This window comes from Sphaerodactylus townsendi, linkage group LG06, assembly GCF_021028975.2.
Source record: "Sphaerodactylus townsendi isolate TG3544 linkage group LG06, MPM_Stown_v2.3, whole genome shotgun sequence".
In the NCBI taxonomy this organism is placed as follows: domain Eukaryota; kingdom Metazoa; phylum Chordata; class Lepidosauria; order Squamata; family Sphaerodactylidae; genus Sphaerodactylus; species Sphaerodactylus townsendi.
The window spans coordinates 78,433,954-78,449,921 of NC_059430.1; the positions used below are offsets into that span (position 1 = coordinate 78,433,954).

Consider the following 15,968-nt stretch of genomic DNA (forward strand, 5'->3'; position numbering starts at 1 on the left):
TGGATTCAGAGGATGAAGATGCCAACCACAGAAGATGCCAGCCACAGATGCATGTTAGGAACAAAATCCACCAGACCACGTCCACGCAGCCCTGAAAACTCACCAGAACCATTTGAATCCGGCCGTGAAAGCCTTCAACAATACATCTTAATCATTATTTCATTATTATTTATTTATTGAATAGCTAGTTAGCCAATTCCGAAAGATGAAGGAAGAGAAAGCAGAGAAGAACTGGCTGAGTTAGTTTCACTGCTGCCAGCTGATGCTTAGTCTGGGTGTAGCCAGAAATGCATACCCTTCAGCACAAGCCAAAGCCCTGGGCTCTCAGCCTGTGTCTCACAGACTGGGGTCTGTGTTATCTGCCCCATTGAATCAGAATATGTCTGTTTAAACTGTATTGTCTGTTTAAACTGTACTGACTGTTTAAATTGGTTGTTTGTATTGTATTTTGGTATTTTCTGTATGCTGATTGATAGTGGAATTTTAAACTAAGTTACACACTTTTAAATCCGCTGAGAGGATTGCACTGCAAGGTCCCTCTGTGATACAAAAGTCACATGAAATGCCCAAATAAGTAAATAAAATATGGTCAGGATTCATGCTGACAGAGGGAATGGAGAAGGTTTGGACTTTTGCCTCTCAAATACAACTCCAATGCAATGTGGCAAATCACTATTGAAATACCCAAAGCAATTTGTAATATGGCTGTAGGAAATCTGCTGTTCAGAGATAGGCATGGGAGGCAGATGAGTACAATATTCCCACTAGTTTGTGCAAACATTTTTATTATAGCACTAAAACTGTGCAATTCTCTCGCCAGCAAAGTTCCTCTCTCTCTCCCCCTTTATCATTGTCTTCTGCCAGTGGGTGTAGACTTTTGTTGTTTATTTGTTTTGGCATTACCTTATTGACCCTTGTAATGGACTTCAAAAGAAAATGTGATTTGAAAAGTGTAGGTTTGTCTGAGGCATTCAGAATGAGGCATAAAGGCCTAAGAACAGGGGGAGCCACCTGATTGGCTGTGGCATCCTGGACTCTGGCTTAATAGCTGGATGATTCAGAGGAGGTTAGCTTTGTGATAGAACAATTTGAGAGGCCTTTGGACTTTAGAATTCCTGGAGTTAACATTTAGCTGCCTAACTGTGTTTAAAACAAAACATCTCTGAAGCAGGTAGTTCAGTCAAGGTGTGACTGGATTTATTGATATCACCCTGCCATCTGTGAAATGAAAGTGATAACATACACCGACTGAGAGAAGTGGTGGAGGGGTTTATGGAGGGGCTAAGCTGAAGGGTCAGTAAGGAATATCTTCAAGTGAGGGAAGAAATCCTGGGTACCAGTTAGTTTGCAGTATTGGGTTTTGCTTTGTGTTTCCTCAGTAGAGTGTTTTATATTTTAGTTTGGGTTTCCTAACTGTGAAAGCTGAATGAGGGTACTTAGTATATGTATTAAGTCTGCTAGAACCCTGTGTGTTTGAATAAGCCATTAGCCATTAGCCTTACACATAAGGAACGATACCATCTAAGGCTGATTCCATACGGGCCAAAAACAGCAGTGTGAAAACGGTGTGAAAATGGTGTAAAAGGGTTTAAAATGGTGTAAAAGGGGTTTATACTGTTTTTACACCGTTTTCACACCGCTGTTTTTGGCCCATGCGAAATCAGCCTAAGAAACAACTATATAACACCTAAGATGAACTGTAACTGATAACTGTAACTGAACAATCTTATTAAGTCTGTGCTTAAAGAACTAAATACTGAAATCTCTGTGCCAAGCTCTAGTGTATATGTATATTTCTCCTGCCTTATTTGTCTTATCCATTCCTTATCTCCAAGTTATTTATTTCCCTTTTCCATCTCACCTCTGTTAAATAAACCTTTTATTCTGTTTAAGTTTAAAATCTGCTTCAGTATTATTATTTTGTGTGCCTTATAAAGGAATTTACCTAGCAAAGGTTTTAAATCAACAAGCATCCTTCACCTTTTAGATAAGTTGCCTGGCTAAGAAAAAGTGTTTATATAGTTTACCATATGTACCATTTCTTAAGCTCTTCAGTTCTGAAGAGGAAAAGGTGGGAAAAATCTGACACACAGATCAGTGAGTGGTTCACTGCTTGAAGAAATTAAGAAGGTATGGGGGTCTGTCTCAGCCCTCTTTCCGATTCATGTTCTAAATGTGTGTATTGCTTTAAAGTTAGGATTGCCAGCTCTGGGTTGGGAAATTCTTGGTGATTCAGCAGCGGAGCCTGAAAAGGGCAGGGTGTGATAACATACATTCTACCCTCCCCAAAGCAGTGATTTTCTCCATGGAAACTGATCTCTGTCACCAGAAGATCCATTGTAATTATAGTAGATTTCCTGGCACAACCTGGAGGTTAGCAACCTTACCCTGAAGCCCATTCAATGTTTTGTTTTAAAACATTCTGTTTTAATAAATGTTGTAAAATAGATCTAATGTATATCCAGAGCCATCTCTTGAAATCAATTCTTACATAAAATCTATGTAGAATTGTTTGGCTGCATCAGCCTCATAACCAAGGACAGACATAAGTTCAGAAGGATGCCTTCATCTAAAATGTGTGGGCGGACCCATTAGAAAAATGTCTCCATTGGTATAGCTGGCAGATTTCTGTGCCTATGTAATAAAAACTTGTGGCAAGTTTGGTCATATGGCATTTTAAAACTAAATATTATTATCATATAAGAAATACTTCTAGATTTAAATAGTCTCACCTTATTCTTGGTTAATTATATTTACCTCTTATTTTTAATAGTCATTTATAAATGGTTAACAATTTTATGGTTTTCTTGGCACATCTTTCATTCTATTATTCTGGAACTTATCTTATTTTATTCCATTTTTTACTATTAGTCTTTGGCCATAAATAAATAAATCTGACTGTATAGCTGTTCATAATAGAATATGAGCCATTCTAATCTTCTTCTGTTGCTAATGCAGATTCCTTTTTTTTCTTTCAAGAGAATTCCAGGCCCTTTTCCTATAAGAAGGTGCTGATTGGTGGCTCCTGAGTAATCTCTGCCAGTCTCCCAAGGCGAAACCAAAGGAAGTGAAAGAAGAGGATAAGAGAAGGCCTGGCTCCAAGGCATAGACAGGTTATCAGGATCCATCAGCAGGCAACAGTCTCTCATGCCCTTGAACAATTAAAAACAAATGGGCTAAGGGGACAGGCCCAGCTATCATTTGAAAAGTCTAGAAGACAATGAATATAAAGGCAGAACCCTTAAGAATGTCTAAAACATGGAAATAGCTTTTGAAGAGCCAAATGGCCCATAAGAGAAATCCCTGATTGGATTCCCAATGGTTAATTTAGTCACAAAAGGGTCTTATTATGTATCAGAATTGTAATGTTGGGGATTAACTCTTTGCACCTGTACCACTGTCTCAGTACAAATGTTCCACATACTTCTTTAAGACCAGGTAGTATGAAGAAAAGGTACTTTAATAAGGGTTAAAGCCAGTGGTTGGATTCAGCAGGTTTGCACCACTTCAGCAGAACCAGTTGTTAAAATGGTGCTTGTAGACAACCAGTTGTTGAATTATTTGAATCCCACCACCAGAACCGGTTGTTAAATTATTTGAATCCCACCACTGGTTAAAACCTTAAGAGATGTAGAGGTGAGAACATTGTTTAGTTGGGTAAAATTGCACAAGAGTAAACAGATTGTTGTGAAGATACTATCAACCACACCTTTGCATAGCAAGTTCCACCCAAACACTTACTGATTGGTTCCCTACCTGGGGACATGACAATTTATACCCCACTAAAATATTCCCTTCTCACTGGACACAGCGTGTAACAGACTTCCCTCTGTGATACACCTCTGAAGATGCCAGCCACAGATGCAGGCGAAATGTTAGAAACAAGATCCACCAGACTACGGCCACAGAGCCCAGAAAACCCACCACAATCAGTTGAATCCGGAAGAGAAAGCCTTCGACAATACAGAAGAAGAAACGTTTGGATTTATAGCCTGCTTTTCTCAACCATAAGGAGACTCAAAGTGGCTTACAAACCTCTCCCCTTCCTCTCCCCACAAGAAACACTTTGTGAGGTAGGTGGGGCTGAGAGAATTCTGAGAGAACGGCAACTAGACCAAGATCACCCAGTAGGAGTGGGGAAACAAACCTGGTTCACCAGATTAGATTCACCACTCTTAACCACTGCACCATGCCAGTAGTAGAACCCAAATCATAAGATACAGACTATTAAGATGTTTTTCTTTTCTATGCTTCCACTATGAGACACCTGTGTGTTTTCAATGGTGATAGAGACACTGTTGATCAGCTCTTGGTTTTCATAATTTTAGTTTCAGGAAGGTTATTCCTGCTGTCCAGATGGCCAAATGTGACAACAGCTCCATTTTAATCTTTGCATACTTGCAGAACATTCCACACCAGATGCTTACAAAAAGCCTTAAGAACACATTTTCCTACATTCCTCTCTTTTTGAAAAAGCACCTAGCCTGGTGAAGAGTTCAGTAGAATATGGAAGCTCAAACTCTGGTTTGTGCTATTTAGTTGCTTTGGAATTTTGTTTTGGATTCATGAGGCTATTTGCCATCTGCTGAGAATAGAAAAGAATTTTTACAAATCGTTATTTGTAAAGTGTTTATTTAGCATTTATGACCCTTAATTCAAGTAACATTTCTTAATGTGCATATGCAACCAGAGTCATATTTTTTATTTATACATTTCCTATAAACAGAACCTTACAATTCTGTAGCCACTACAAGTGTCATTAACATTCTAGAAAATCTGACATTTGTCAGAGGACCAGTCCCTTCTGAAATGAGGTATGTTTTGTCAAGTGTTTCCTTGTGAGCAATATCCTCTTTTTGGCAGACCGCTGTCTCCTTCCTGCCACTTGAACACATCAAGGAAAGTCTTCTTGGATGCTTCTAAGTACAGCACAAGAAGACATTGGGGCAATTAGCAAAATCAAAATGTTTTCACTTGATAACCCAGCTCCTTTGTATTTTCTAAAGCAGTCAGGTCTGAAACCAGCTGAGACAAACCCAACCCAGGAGACAGGCTGTCTGCCCCCACACTTTTCCAGAAGCCTTAATTCAAGTCTTGTATGCCTCAAGTCTCGTATGCCAATCACAGTTTCATCTGATGTGCCACCCTGAAAGCACACACACTCCAGATATTATAAGTGAAAAAAATGAGTTAAGGAAATTATTCCATATTTCTGGAACTGTCATGCTGGTTATCTTCACATCAATCACTTAAATGAGCAAGAGGCGGAACTCTTCCCTTGAGTGTTTGATAAGCAGTTGATAAAGAAGAGAGCCCTGGTAGGCTATAAAGCCTGAACTAAGGGTTGCCAGCCCTATAGAGGAATTTTGCATCCCCTCTGCATTTTGGAACACAAAAAGATGCTTCTGGCAGCATTTTTGCTCATTTTTGCTCTGAGGTTGGCAGTGGGGTTGGACCTAGGGCTATCCACAAAGTGTGTAGCTATTCCTCAGGAAATGAGCATCTGCCATGATGTCGGATACTCAGAAATGAGGCTCCCCAATCTCATGGGACACACCAGTTTGGCAGAAGTTGTTGCAAAATCTGCTGGATGGCAGCGTCTCATGCAGACCGGCTGTGATCCTCATGCAAGGACTTTCCTCTGCTCTCTCTTTGCACCCATCTGTTTAGACACGTAAGTACAAAGCTGTGTGTAAAGAAGCTGTGTAAATGACTATTTTTAAAATATCATTTGAAAGGTACCTAGGCAGGAATGGTACTAGGGAATAAACCAGAGGCAGTTGAATGATGATATTTTGCCTCATTGTAGCAGATAAACTATACTGAGTGTACCTTTAGGTAGTGTCTTTTGCTAACTAGAATTAGTCCTACTTCAGATTGACTAAAAGTGTGTAGTGTCTTTTAAAAAAAGAAAAGAACTGTCTGAAAGCTAGAAGTTCAAATGTCAATCTATTTGGAAGTTTGAGAAGGACAATTTTTAACTTTTAGTTGAAGGGCAGATTTGCTTGATTCGATTTTAATAATTCTAAAAGTGATGACAAAATAGTAAAGATAATTTTTATTTTTTCATTGAGTGATAGTTGCTTGTTAAGTTGTAAATTATTTCTAAAATTATTTCAAAAACCCTCAATAATCTGCCTGTATTATTGCTTTGATGTCTGGATTTACTAAAATTTAATGTATTAGTTAATGAGCAAGGCTGTTAATGATAGGACATTTTGGAGAAAATTAATTCATAGGGTCACCATGAGTCGGAAATGACTTGATGGTACAACACCCGCATAAAACAACTACTTGGACAGTCTCTCTCTCTCTCTCTCTCTCTCTCTCTCTCTCTCACACACACACACATGTACATACAAATCTAGTCTTTAAAAGCCATTCATATCTCACTGATGCCAACTTTTTCTGAGGGAAAATGCAGAATCAGTCTTTTTATTCTATATATAAATAATGAAATGCTACTCAGATTGAAACAATGTTTCTTCTAGAAAGTGAAACAGATGACAAGGCAATTGGTTTGTTGGGTTGAATGACATCTAAATAGGCTTAAATGTATCTAGTAGTGACAGTGATGGTAGCAGTTTCCCTGTTATTTACTTTCAGTGCTGTGCTTGGTGCTGTACTGAAAGGGAATGGTTGTTTGCCTAAATGATCACAGATGATGCCCCCAATATTTACATAGGTATATCTGGTTGCTATTTTAGCTTAGCATTATTTTCCTAGATCCAGGCATAGCCATTTAAAATACTTAATATATATTTGAGACCATATCCAGTTGGGAAAGTTCCTCTCTGTGCCCAGTTCCTCAGCCTCTTAAATACTTCCTTATTTATAATATATAGGAAAGAGATCTTATCTGCAAGCACAAAAGCTTGTATATACAGACTGGAGTGTCTCATTAAAATAAACAGGAATAGGACCGTCAAGAACCACTTTGCCCCTCAACAAAGATTTCATCTGCCACTCTTTCAGTAAAATGCACACACAATGCTTGATCAAAACAGGCTTGCTGCTTCTATTCTCCAGTGGTATCCTTCTAAGCTCTCTGTGACCCATGAGTGATCGAGCCTTTTAGAATATGTTATCCCCCTCCTCCTTTGGCAGATCTGAATGGGGAGACCCAGTTCATGTGTGAATGGATCAGGATGCAGAACTGTAACATGAACAGGATTGATTGCAAGAGGATTGAAGAGCACAGCTTTTTATAAAATAGTCCACAGTAGAAAAGGCAGAAGAAAGGCAGGTACCATCAGAGGAAGCAAATGGCTGTCAAAAACTCCACTATGCGTATGAAAGCTTTTGAAATTCAAGAATAGTAAAAATGAAAAAAATAAGAACAGCTTTTAGGGTTAACTTGATAATTAAATTAAATGTCAGTTTTTAGCAGGTAATTATAAAATCTTTTTTTAAAAGTAGCTATGTTGACTAGTAGCAAAATAAAAAATGTAAAGCTCCATATGTTTTATTAAAACCACTCTCTCCATAAAACACACAGCGCAGTATGCAAACTTTTGAGTTCTCCAGAGTTCTTCAGCAGGCTGGATGTAAAAATGCAAAGGGTGGAGAGGTTCTCTGTATTCTTTGTAGAATGCTTTGATGTCTCCAGTGGGCACAGTATCTGGCAAATACCAGGTAAACTGTTTCCTGTAATAACATGATTCTGTTCCGCTTTACAATCACAATTAGAAATGGGAGGTTTCACAGAAGAGTTTGCAAATCCAAGTATTTGAATGAAACTGCAGAAACTAATTTGGCTATATCTAACATGTTTTTCAAACAGTTTCATCCAGCCTTGCCGAAGCATGTGTGTTGCAGTTCGAGACAGCTGTTCTGTGGTCCTGGGATGCCATGGAAGTCACTGGCCCAGCAGTCTGGACTGTGATCGATTTCCTGCAGATGAAGATGTATGTCTAGGATCCCTCAGCGAAGAACAGAAACACATTGTCAAAGGTACTGTCTGATTAAACATTGATTTTTCTAATTCCAAGGAGCTTATGGTAGCCTATGGATCAGGAACTGGGAAACTCAGTTTTGAATTCTCATTTTGTCAGGAAAACTTGTTGGGTGACCTTGACTTGGGCTAGTCACACTCTCTCCCTCTTAGCCTCAAGAACCTCACAGAGTTGTTGTGAGAACAGAATGGGATTGGTGTTAGGCTGGTTGCATGGTTGTAGCTTAGTAGTATTATTTCCGAGCCTGTATTTAAGTATCTTCAGAGGATCCTCTGAAGATGCCAGCCACAGATGCAGGTGAAATGTCAGGAGAAAATGCTACTAGAACTCAGCCATGCAGCCTGGAAACCACACAACACTCCAGTGATTCCAGCTGTGAAAGCCTTCGACAAGAATGTGGAAATGTTGTAGGTCACTTTGGATCCCCATTGATGAGAAAAGTGGGATTATAAATGAAGTAAATAAATAAAATAAGACTTTAAGAGAAGTGAGGCTGAGAAGTTCTGGCCCCAGGTCACTCAGCGAATATTACAGCTGAGTAGGATTTCAGTCTCACTTTCCCCAACCCTAGTACAGCAATCTGAACTGTTGCACATCACTAGGTCTATATGTTTGGTACACATATATATATTAGCAGAGTAGAACAAAAGAGAGATTCTCAGTTGTTTTTTATATATGAGTTTACTAGCTATAAAGGGAGGGTTACATGGAGATAATATAAGAAATTCTTTCTTTCCTGTTACACATCTACGTTACTGTATGTTTGGTTACATCTTGCTACCTAGCTGCTGTCTCACATAATGCCGTCTACCTCGTGTCTGGTGTCATGTCTGCTCAAACAAAGAAACAAAGTTAACTTTATAACTTCAGATGTACATACTCACTAGCATGTAAGCAATGGCTATCTCCCTGACCAATAGCTAATCAATAGATCAGGTCATAAACAGTGACTTCAGCAACTTGTTTACATACAGTTAACCCTTTTATAACTGAGTTGTGACAGATATTTGGAAAATCACAACACTGTATCAAATATTATATTGAAAAACACAGAGTATTTCCTCATATAAATGGGAAATAATCACATTAAAGCTAATGGTTTTAGCTTTAACATCTCCTTTTTTGCTAGTTTTCTACACGCGAAAGACTTGTTTTAAAATGTAAGTAGAATTAAGTATATGACCTAGTTCTCAGTAGAGTGAAATGGTTCACTCTAAAAAGAATGCTATCATGTGGCTTGCCTGAACATGCAGTTTTGTTTTCAGGGGCAAATCACATGTTATACGCAGAATGTATATGAGAACATGGACAACTTAAATTTACTTAAGAAAGGTAGTTTCAGAAAGGTGAGAATGAAAGCCAAGAAGTGGCACAGTGAGATGTAGAAGTTGCCTGCCTTCCGTTTCCACACTACAAATTGCAGCACATCACAATCTGAATCCTCAGATCTCTTTCCCAGTGAATGGCCATTCATTAGAAAGCCTCCATATCAATCTTGATGCTCAGATTAAAATTATGCAATACAATAACATTACCTGCTTACCGAATCCTTAGTATTCTTCTTCAGTGTTTCAAAATATGAGCCAAAGTTTATGGATGGTCACAGGAAAATTACCATGATTTTGGAATATGCCTTGAATTTCTATGGCCGTTTCCGCACGGCCCCCCAGGCGCCCCCACTCCAGCAAGAATTCTGCCGGCGTGGGGGCGGAGGCCGTTCGCACGCAAGTGTGCAGGCGGCCTCAAGAGAGGCCGGTGGATGACAGGCGGTTCTCCAGGGGTCAGAGGACAGTGAGGGAGGGGTTTCAGAGGCCAGCAGGCCGACGACGGGGACAAGGTGAGTGGGACAGGGAAGGGAAACAGCGTGTTCCTGGCGGTGCTGTTCGCACCGCGCCGCCGGGAAGACGCTGTTCCCTCAAAAACAACCCTTTAAAGGGTTGTTTTTTAGGGTGGCCTGACGCCGCCCTGAGGGAGGGGAAGGGCAGCCAGGTCGGTGCTGCTGCATTTCAGCAGCGCCGCCTGTGCGAACGGTGGCCTGGGGGCAGCGTTTTTACCGCCCCCAGGCCGCCGTTTTTGGCCCATGCAGAAACGGCCTATGAAAAACAAAATTGGCACTTTCTAATTGGATCCTTTGGAAAAGTACAGCTTAGTGGGCTAGGGACAGGTAAGCCAAATAGAAAGTGATTCATAGAATTGGAGACTGGCCCTTTGCAGAAAAGTTCCCAATAGGCTAGTGTCCTGGAGCCAACAACAAACCAGTAGTCAACAGCAAACTAAATTAATTGGCCCCTATGATGCTGGGAGCGCCACAGGGTGCAATCACTTCGGACCCAGATCATTGTTACCATGACAGTGGATGCGACTATGCCTGTGTTCATTGCTACAATATGAGACCAAACTGAGCATGTTCTAGTGCTCTGCAGTGGCCAGTTGGCTTGGCTTGCTCCAGGGCTGTTTTGACATTGCAGTGTGTTCCTGCATATAGCATATAACATTCTACCATGGTAATCACTGAAAAAGTGCCATGAGGTACATATGGATCATGATTAGGGTTGCCAATTTTGGGAAATTCGGTGGTGAGGTTTAGAGAGGGTGGGGATTGGGGAGGAGAGGGACCTCAGCAGGCTAAAATGCCATAGAGTGCCCTCTAAAGCAGCTATTTTATTTGGGGGAACTGATTTCTCTAGTCTGAAGATTACTTGTAATACCAGGAGATCTCCAGGCCCCATGTGGAGGTTGGAAGCTCTAACTATGATTCCCATATTATCCCCAGTTCAACCATATGGCTGCACAAGAACTCCTGACTTGGGCTTATCTTTGTTGTTACTGCAAAGTAACAGATCTTATGGTTTAATTATCTAGAATCCCATGTATACCCATCATCAAAACATCTTCTCTGCTTTCCAGCCTTTCCAAAGCCTACCTGTCAGATTTGTCCAGCAGTTGAGGAATCCCTTTCATATAAGAATGTGGTGGACCTTCTTTGCATCAATGACTTTGGTAAGTTTTTATATAAGCAGACTTAGAGCGTGAATGCATAGGCTTTCATTTTGAAACTTATTCAAAATGGCCATATACAATGGTTTGGTGAGGGAGGGTGAGATGAAAATTGGATCTTATTGAAGTTAGAGGAGGTTGTAACCAGGTGTATAAATTTGATGCAGATAAATGTCAGAGTATTTGAGACATTCTTATACATGCTAGAAATGAACCAAAATCTTTTCATTGGTCAGATGCACAAGAAGAGCTCAGTTGTTGTATTGCAGTGATTTAGCAAATAATACGGCAAAGGTGCAAGTATGCTGCTTTGTAGAACTTTACTAGATAACAAATAAAGTTACACTAAACATAGGAACAGCCAACTCTGTTTCTGCAAGTGTTTAGTCTGGGTGTATGTGCAGTCTATATGTGCCTGTGTCTGCCTTTTGCTGCTTTGGCTGAAAGAAGAAGCAGAGAGACATTTCCAGAAAATCATATGATTCCAACCATGTGATTTCAACAGTTAACTCTTGCTTGACTGAATGAAGCAGGTACTTGTAAAATCTTAACATAAGTTCAATATGAAAACCTCCTTTTGTTTCTAATACAAACTATTGGCTTGGAACCAGCAAAGGTTGTCTGCAGATGGCAGGGAACAGTATTCACTAATTTGCCAAAAACCTCTTATGCTGTTCCTGGGAGTCCTCTGTCCCAGCAACAGCATTTCAAGGGCCATTGGGGCTGGCAAGGTGAAGAAGAAGCATGAAAAACTTTCTCTAGTAACATAAGTCCTTTATATCAGTGGAAATTACTGCTAATGCAGAATTGTCCATTATTTCTTAACTAGCCACATTCACAGCATTCTGCAAAACTGCTATAGGAGAAGTGGCCCACACATTTCTTTCTTTTTCCTCTCACAGCAATGAAGGTGAAACTTTCTAGGAAACGAATTGTCTTCAGCATTCAACAATATAACGTCAACTGCCAGGCAGTATTCATTACTCCAAACTTGGTCTTGCCTTATGATGCTTGCAGTGTGATGGAACAGTGGCTGCTGGTCAATGAAGATTGTACTCAGAAGATGACCCATTCTCACCATCCCATGGTGTACCTCATTGTGGGGTCAACTGTGGAAAGTAATGTGTTAGTGCACCGAGTGTACCGCTGGCCAGAATGGAATTCCCAGCTAACCCTGTTAACATGGAAGTTGAGGCAACATAAATGTATATAGCTTATAATTTTAGGTTTTGTGATTTGTACACTTTAGAGTTCTACAAGCTTAGCATGAAGCTATGAAGCTATGAACATATTGAGGACCCCCACTCATTTAAATTAAAGGAGCCAATCTGAAGATCATTTTCTGTTGATTTGAGTGAGGAAGACACTGAGAGAGAGCAATTACTTGAATCCAGTGGAGAATTTCTGTGAATGGAAAGGTCGCTCATTATCATTGAGCTGACCCTCCTGTTGCAGAACTCCGACTCTCCATCTCACTCCGTTCCTGGGATTCACTTTTCTACCAGGAGAAGCATTTCAGGGGATATTATGAATTACAGAGGGAATGGGGAGGAGGGAAGTCGCTGTCTCCTGACAGAAAACCCTATGGAAATTACCAGTGCATCAAAGCCTACATCCATATTGGATCTCGTTGCCTAGAACAGAGCAACAGATCAGGACAAAGACAATTTTGCAAGTGCATTAAAAGTTGAATGTAAAACTTTTACCACAACTTATGTTTGTGAAGTAAGATAGAAGAGCAAAAGTTTTCTGCCTTGGTAGCATTCTTAGTGTGAACATTTTTCTGTGTGTATGCTTCAGTAAGATTTCATTTTAACAAAATGTATAGATATTCTTTCATCAGGATCTTTTTGGGAAAAGTACTATATATTTATAAAGTATTGTTAGAAATACTTATGAAATTCATAATGCTTTGTGTTACCTTCATAGTGTTGAGATATCTACTATTTTATTTATCTGTCTATGAAGTTTACAATATATTCAAGTACGAAAATGGAACAGCCCTCTCCTCACATATACCCCTGTTGACAAATTACGCACAATGAGCATACAAACAACATACAACACTATAACCATTACACTCAGCTAACTGTAAATTGTTTACATATTGCCACATACCACTAAGGTTCTTGTGGTGGTATACAAAAAGGAAAGTAGTCAATAAAATGAAAGATGATTCATGTATGAAAAATGTGTCACTCTCCATATGTCACATGTCCATGGACAAATCAGCAACAGAATTTTCTTGTGGAAGTTAAAATGAGAATCAATCCTAGCCCTAATTATCACATTACTCTAAATTAACCCTTGAAACAAGCAACATCTGTAGACAGTTGCCTGAACAAAGCACTGACTTAAAGTATATAATCAATATATTTTCCTCAATGCAACCTGGCAACCAAATTCAACCATGTGACAACAACAGGCAATAGCTACCTGCTGCAGATTAGCATTTCTATTTCAAAATATTTTGGCTGAGGTTTTGTCAGGTTAACACCTGTATAGTGAGTGAAACAAGTAATCCCAGAGGAGATAAAACAGAGTTCTGCATATGTATTCTTCATAGGACTGATGTTTTCTTTGCTCAAGAACCTGAGACCACAGAAGGTGAAAGCTATTGGAAGATGGCAATTTTAAAAAACCCAAATTGGTTAGTTCCCCTCTAGCTTTCTAGAAGAACTCTGTAGTATCATTGTTAGCCGTCTTAGGTGTTGATACTGGGACTAAACTGGGATATAAATAAGAGCTCTATAAAGAAACAACCATATACATCACATTTTTATCTTCCACGGAGCTCAGGACAGCGATAATTATTCTCACCTCCATTTTATCCTCACAACCATCATGTGAGGTCAATCAGGTTGTAAGTGTGACTGCTCCAAGGTCATCTACTAATCTTCATGATTAAGCAGGTCTCAATGGTTCTAGGGGTAAACAGGTCTACCCACCATGACTGTTTCTATTGCTGAAAATGATCCTGGAGAGCAGGGGCGTACCTAGGCAAACTTGAGCCCTGGGCAAAACCTGAGTTTGATGCCCCCCCCCCCCACGGGTGGCCCCCACCATGACCAAACAATAATTTTTTCCACCAGGTCGTTTCAAAGTCACCATCACATTATAGAACATCCCCCAACTCACAAATCTGAACATAGCAATGGGCCATGCCACACAGTCGAAATAATATTTGGAAAACATTTTTCAAAAATGCTTTCAAAATGTTTTATTACTGCTATGAAGTAAACATTTTGTATGGTGTGTTGTATCCAGTCCCCCCAATTGGGGGAAACAGCATCACTTTCAATGTTATTTAGACTGGGGGGGCCCAGACTCCTCCCTTTTAAGGTGGATTTAAAAGGAGAATCTGGGCTCCCTGGTTTAAACAAGTGATGCTGGAATCCACCCCCAAACAGCAATTTCATTTTTTTTAAATGGTGTTTAAACTGGGACCCTCAGATCTCTCCCTTGAAATCCACATGCCTAAGGGGTAGATTTAACAACAACAACAACAACAACAACAAACCCTTTATTAGGGCACTCGAGAGAATAAAAAGAAAAGAAAGAAAACAAGCATTGGTGGGAAGGGAGTGAATTTTAAAAAAGAGAATCTGGGGAAATTTAGGGGTGCTCTGTTGTCAGGGGTGCAATTAGTTAAGATATAGCACCAAAATTTCATCAGAGGTGTCTTTTGTGAGACCCTTACTGATGATAACACCCAGATTTGGTGTGAAGTTTGTACCAGGGGGGTCCAAACTGTTATGGACCCCTCAAAGGTGTAGCCCCCCCATCTCCTATTAGCTCCCATTGGAAACAATGGAGGATGGGCACTCCCTTTGGGAGTCCATAACTTTGGACTCCCTAAACCAAACCTCACCAAACCTGGGTGACATCATCAGGAGAGTCTCCCAAAAAATCCCTGAAATTTTGGTGCTGCTAGCCTAAAATCTGCGCCCCCTGCAGGCCAAAAACGGAAAAACACTGAAAATACAAAATCCCTCACAAACCTGCAATTTTCTCGCCCACCACAAGGTGGCGCCCAGGGCAGCTGCCCACTTTGCCCAATGGGAGGTACGCCTCTGCTGGAGAGAAGCTTGAAGCTCTTTCTCCTCCCTCACAGTACTCCCAAACCTGATGGTGTAGCAAAACTCTTTGAAGATGAATCCCCCCATCATACATGTATCCTGAACCAAGACCAGCCGTGTGTCACATGTGTTGTGTATTTTGGATCTAAATAAATACATTGTAAAGTGAAGGAAGGAGTGAAGGAGTAAAAAGTGAAGGAGTAAAAAGTGAAGGAGAAAAAAGTGAAGGAGAAAAAGGAAACAACCAAAAGGAAACAACCAAAGCAGGAGGAAGAGAGGGAAGGAAAAGAATGAACATAGGCAACTAGGGTTGCCAGGTTTTACTGGCCATGTATGGAGTGGGGTGGGGGGTAGGCTGGTCAGATCCATGTTGGGATTTGGGGATGGAGCCTGAGGAGAACAGGGACCATAATGAATACAGTGCCACACAGTCCACCCACTAACACATACATTTTCTCCAGGGGAACTGATATCTGTAATCTGGAGATGAGCTGTAATTCCAGGAGAGCTCTAGGTTTTGCCTGGAGGCTATCATCCCTATAGGTAACACAAAATAATTGTAAATGGTAAAAGCAGACACTCTGCAAAACCTATTCCCCTGCTTTGAGTCAGAAATAGATAGTCATAGAAATACATATAGAATTAGGATAAGGGTAAGGTACAAATTCTAGGATATTTGAAGGCCTCCAATTTTTAAATTCAATTATTGCCACAAAGACAGGAAAACCAGTCCAATCTATTTTGACCAAGATAAATTCACTACTTTCTAAATACAGGCTCACTTTTAAATTTGTAAGCGCACAGTGAGTCAGTTGTGCTGCTGACCTCAACAAAGAGTGCCGCACAAGTGTAGGCACACCTGCTAAACTGACCACATTCCTCTATTAATGTAGAAACTGATTACATTGAGGACACTTGGACAACTGGCAGCTCCAGC

At 40.2% G+C, this 15,968-nt stretch overlaps 1 protein-coding gene across 1 annotated transcript; it reads left to right on the forward strand.

Annotated features, from left to right (window-relative positions):
• Positions 1-205: 205 nt before the first annotated feature.
• Positions 206-13,136, forward strand: LOC125435386 (secreted frizzled-related protein 2-like). The gene is made up of 6 exons (XM_048501586.1): positions 206-239; positions 4,727-4,814; positions 5,360-5,674; positions 7,784-7,953; positions 10,863-10,955; positions 11,855-13,136. Exons 1-6 carry the CDS (start codon positions 206-208, stop codon positions 12,163-12,165), a joined length of 1,011 nt encoding a protein of 336 aa, XP_048357543.1. The 3' UTR covers positions 12,166-13,136.
• Positions 13,137-15,968: the final 2,832 nt, after the last annotated feature.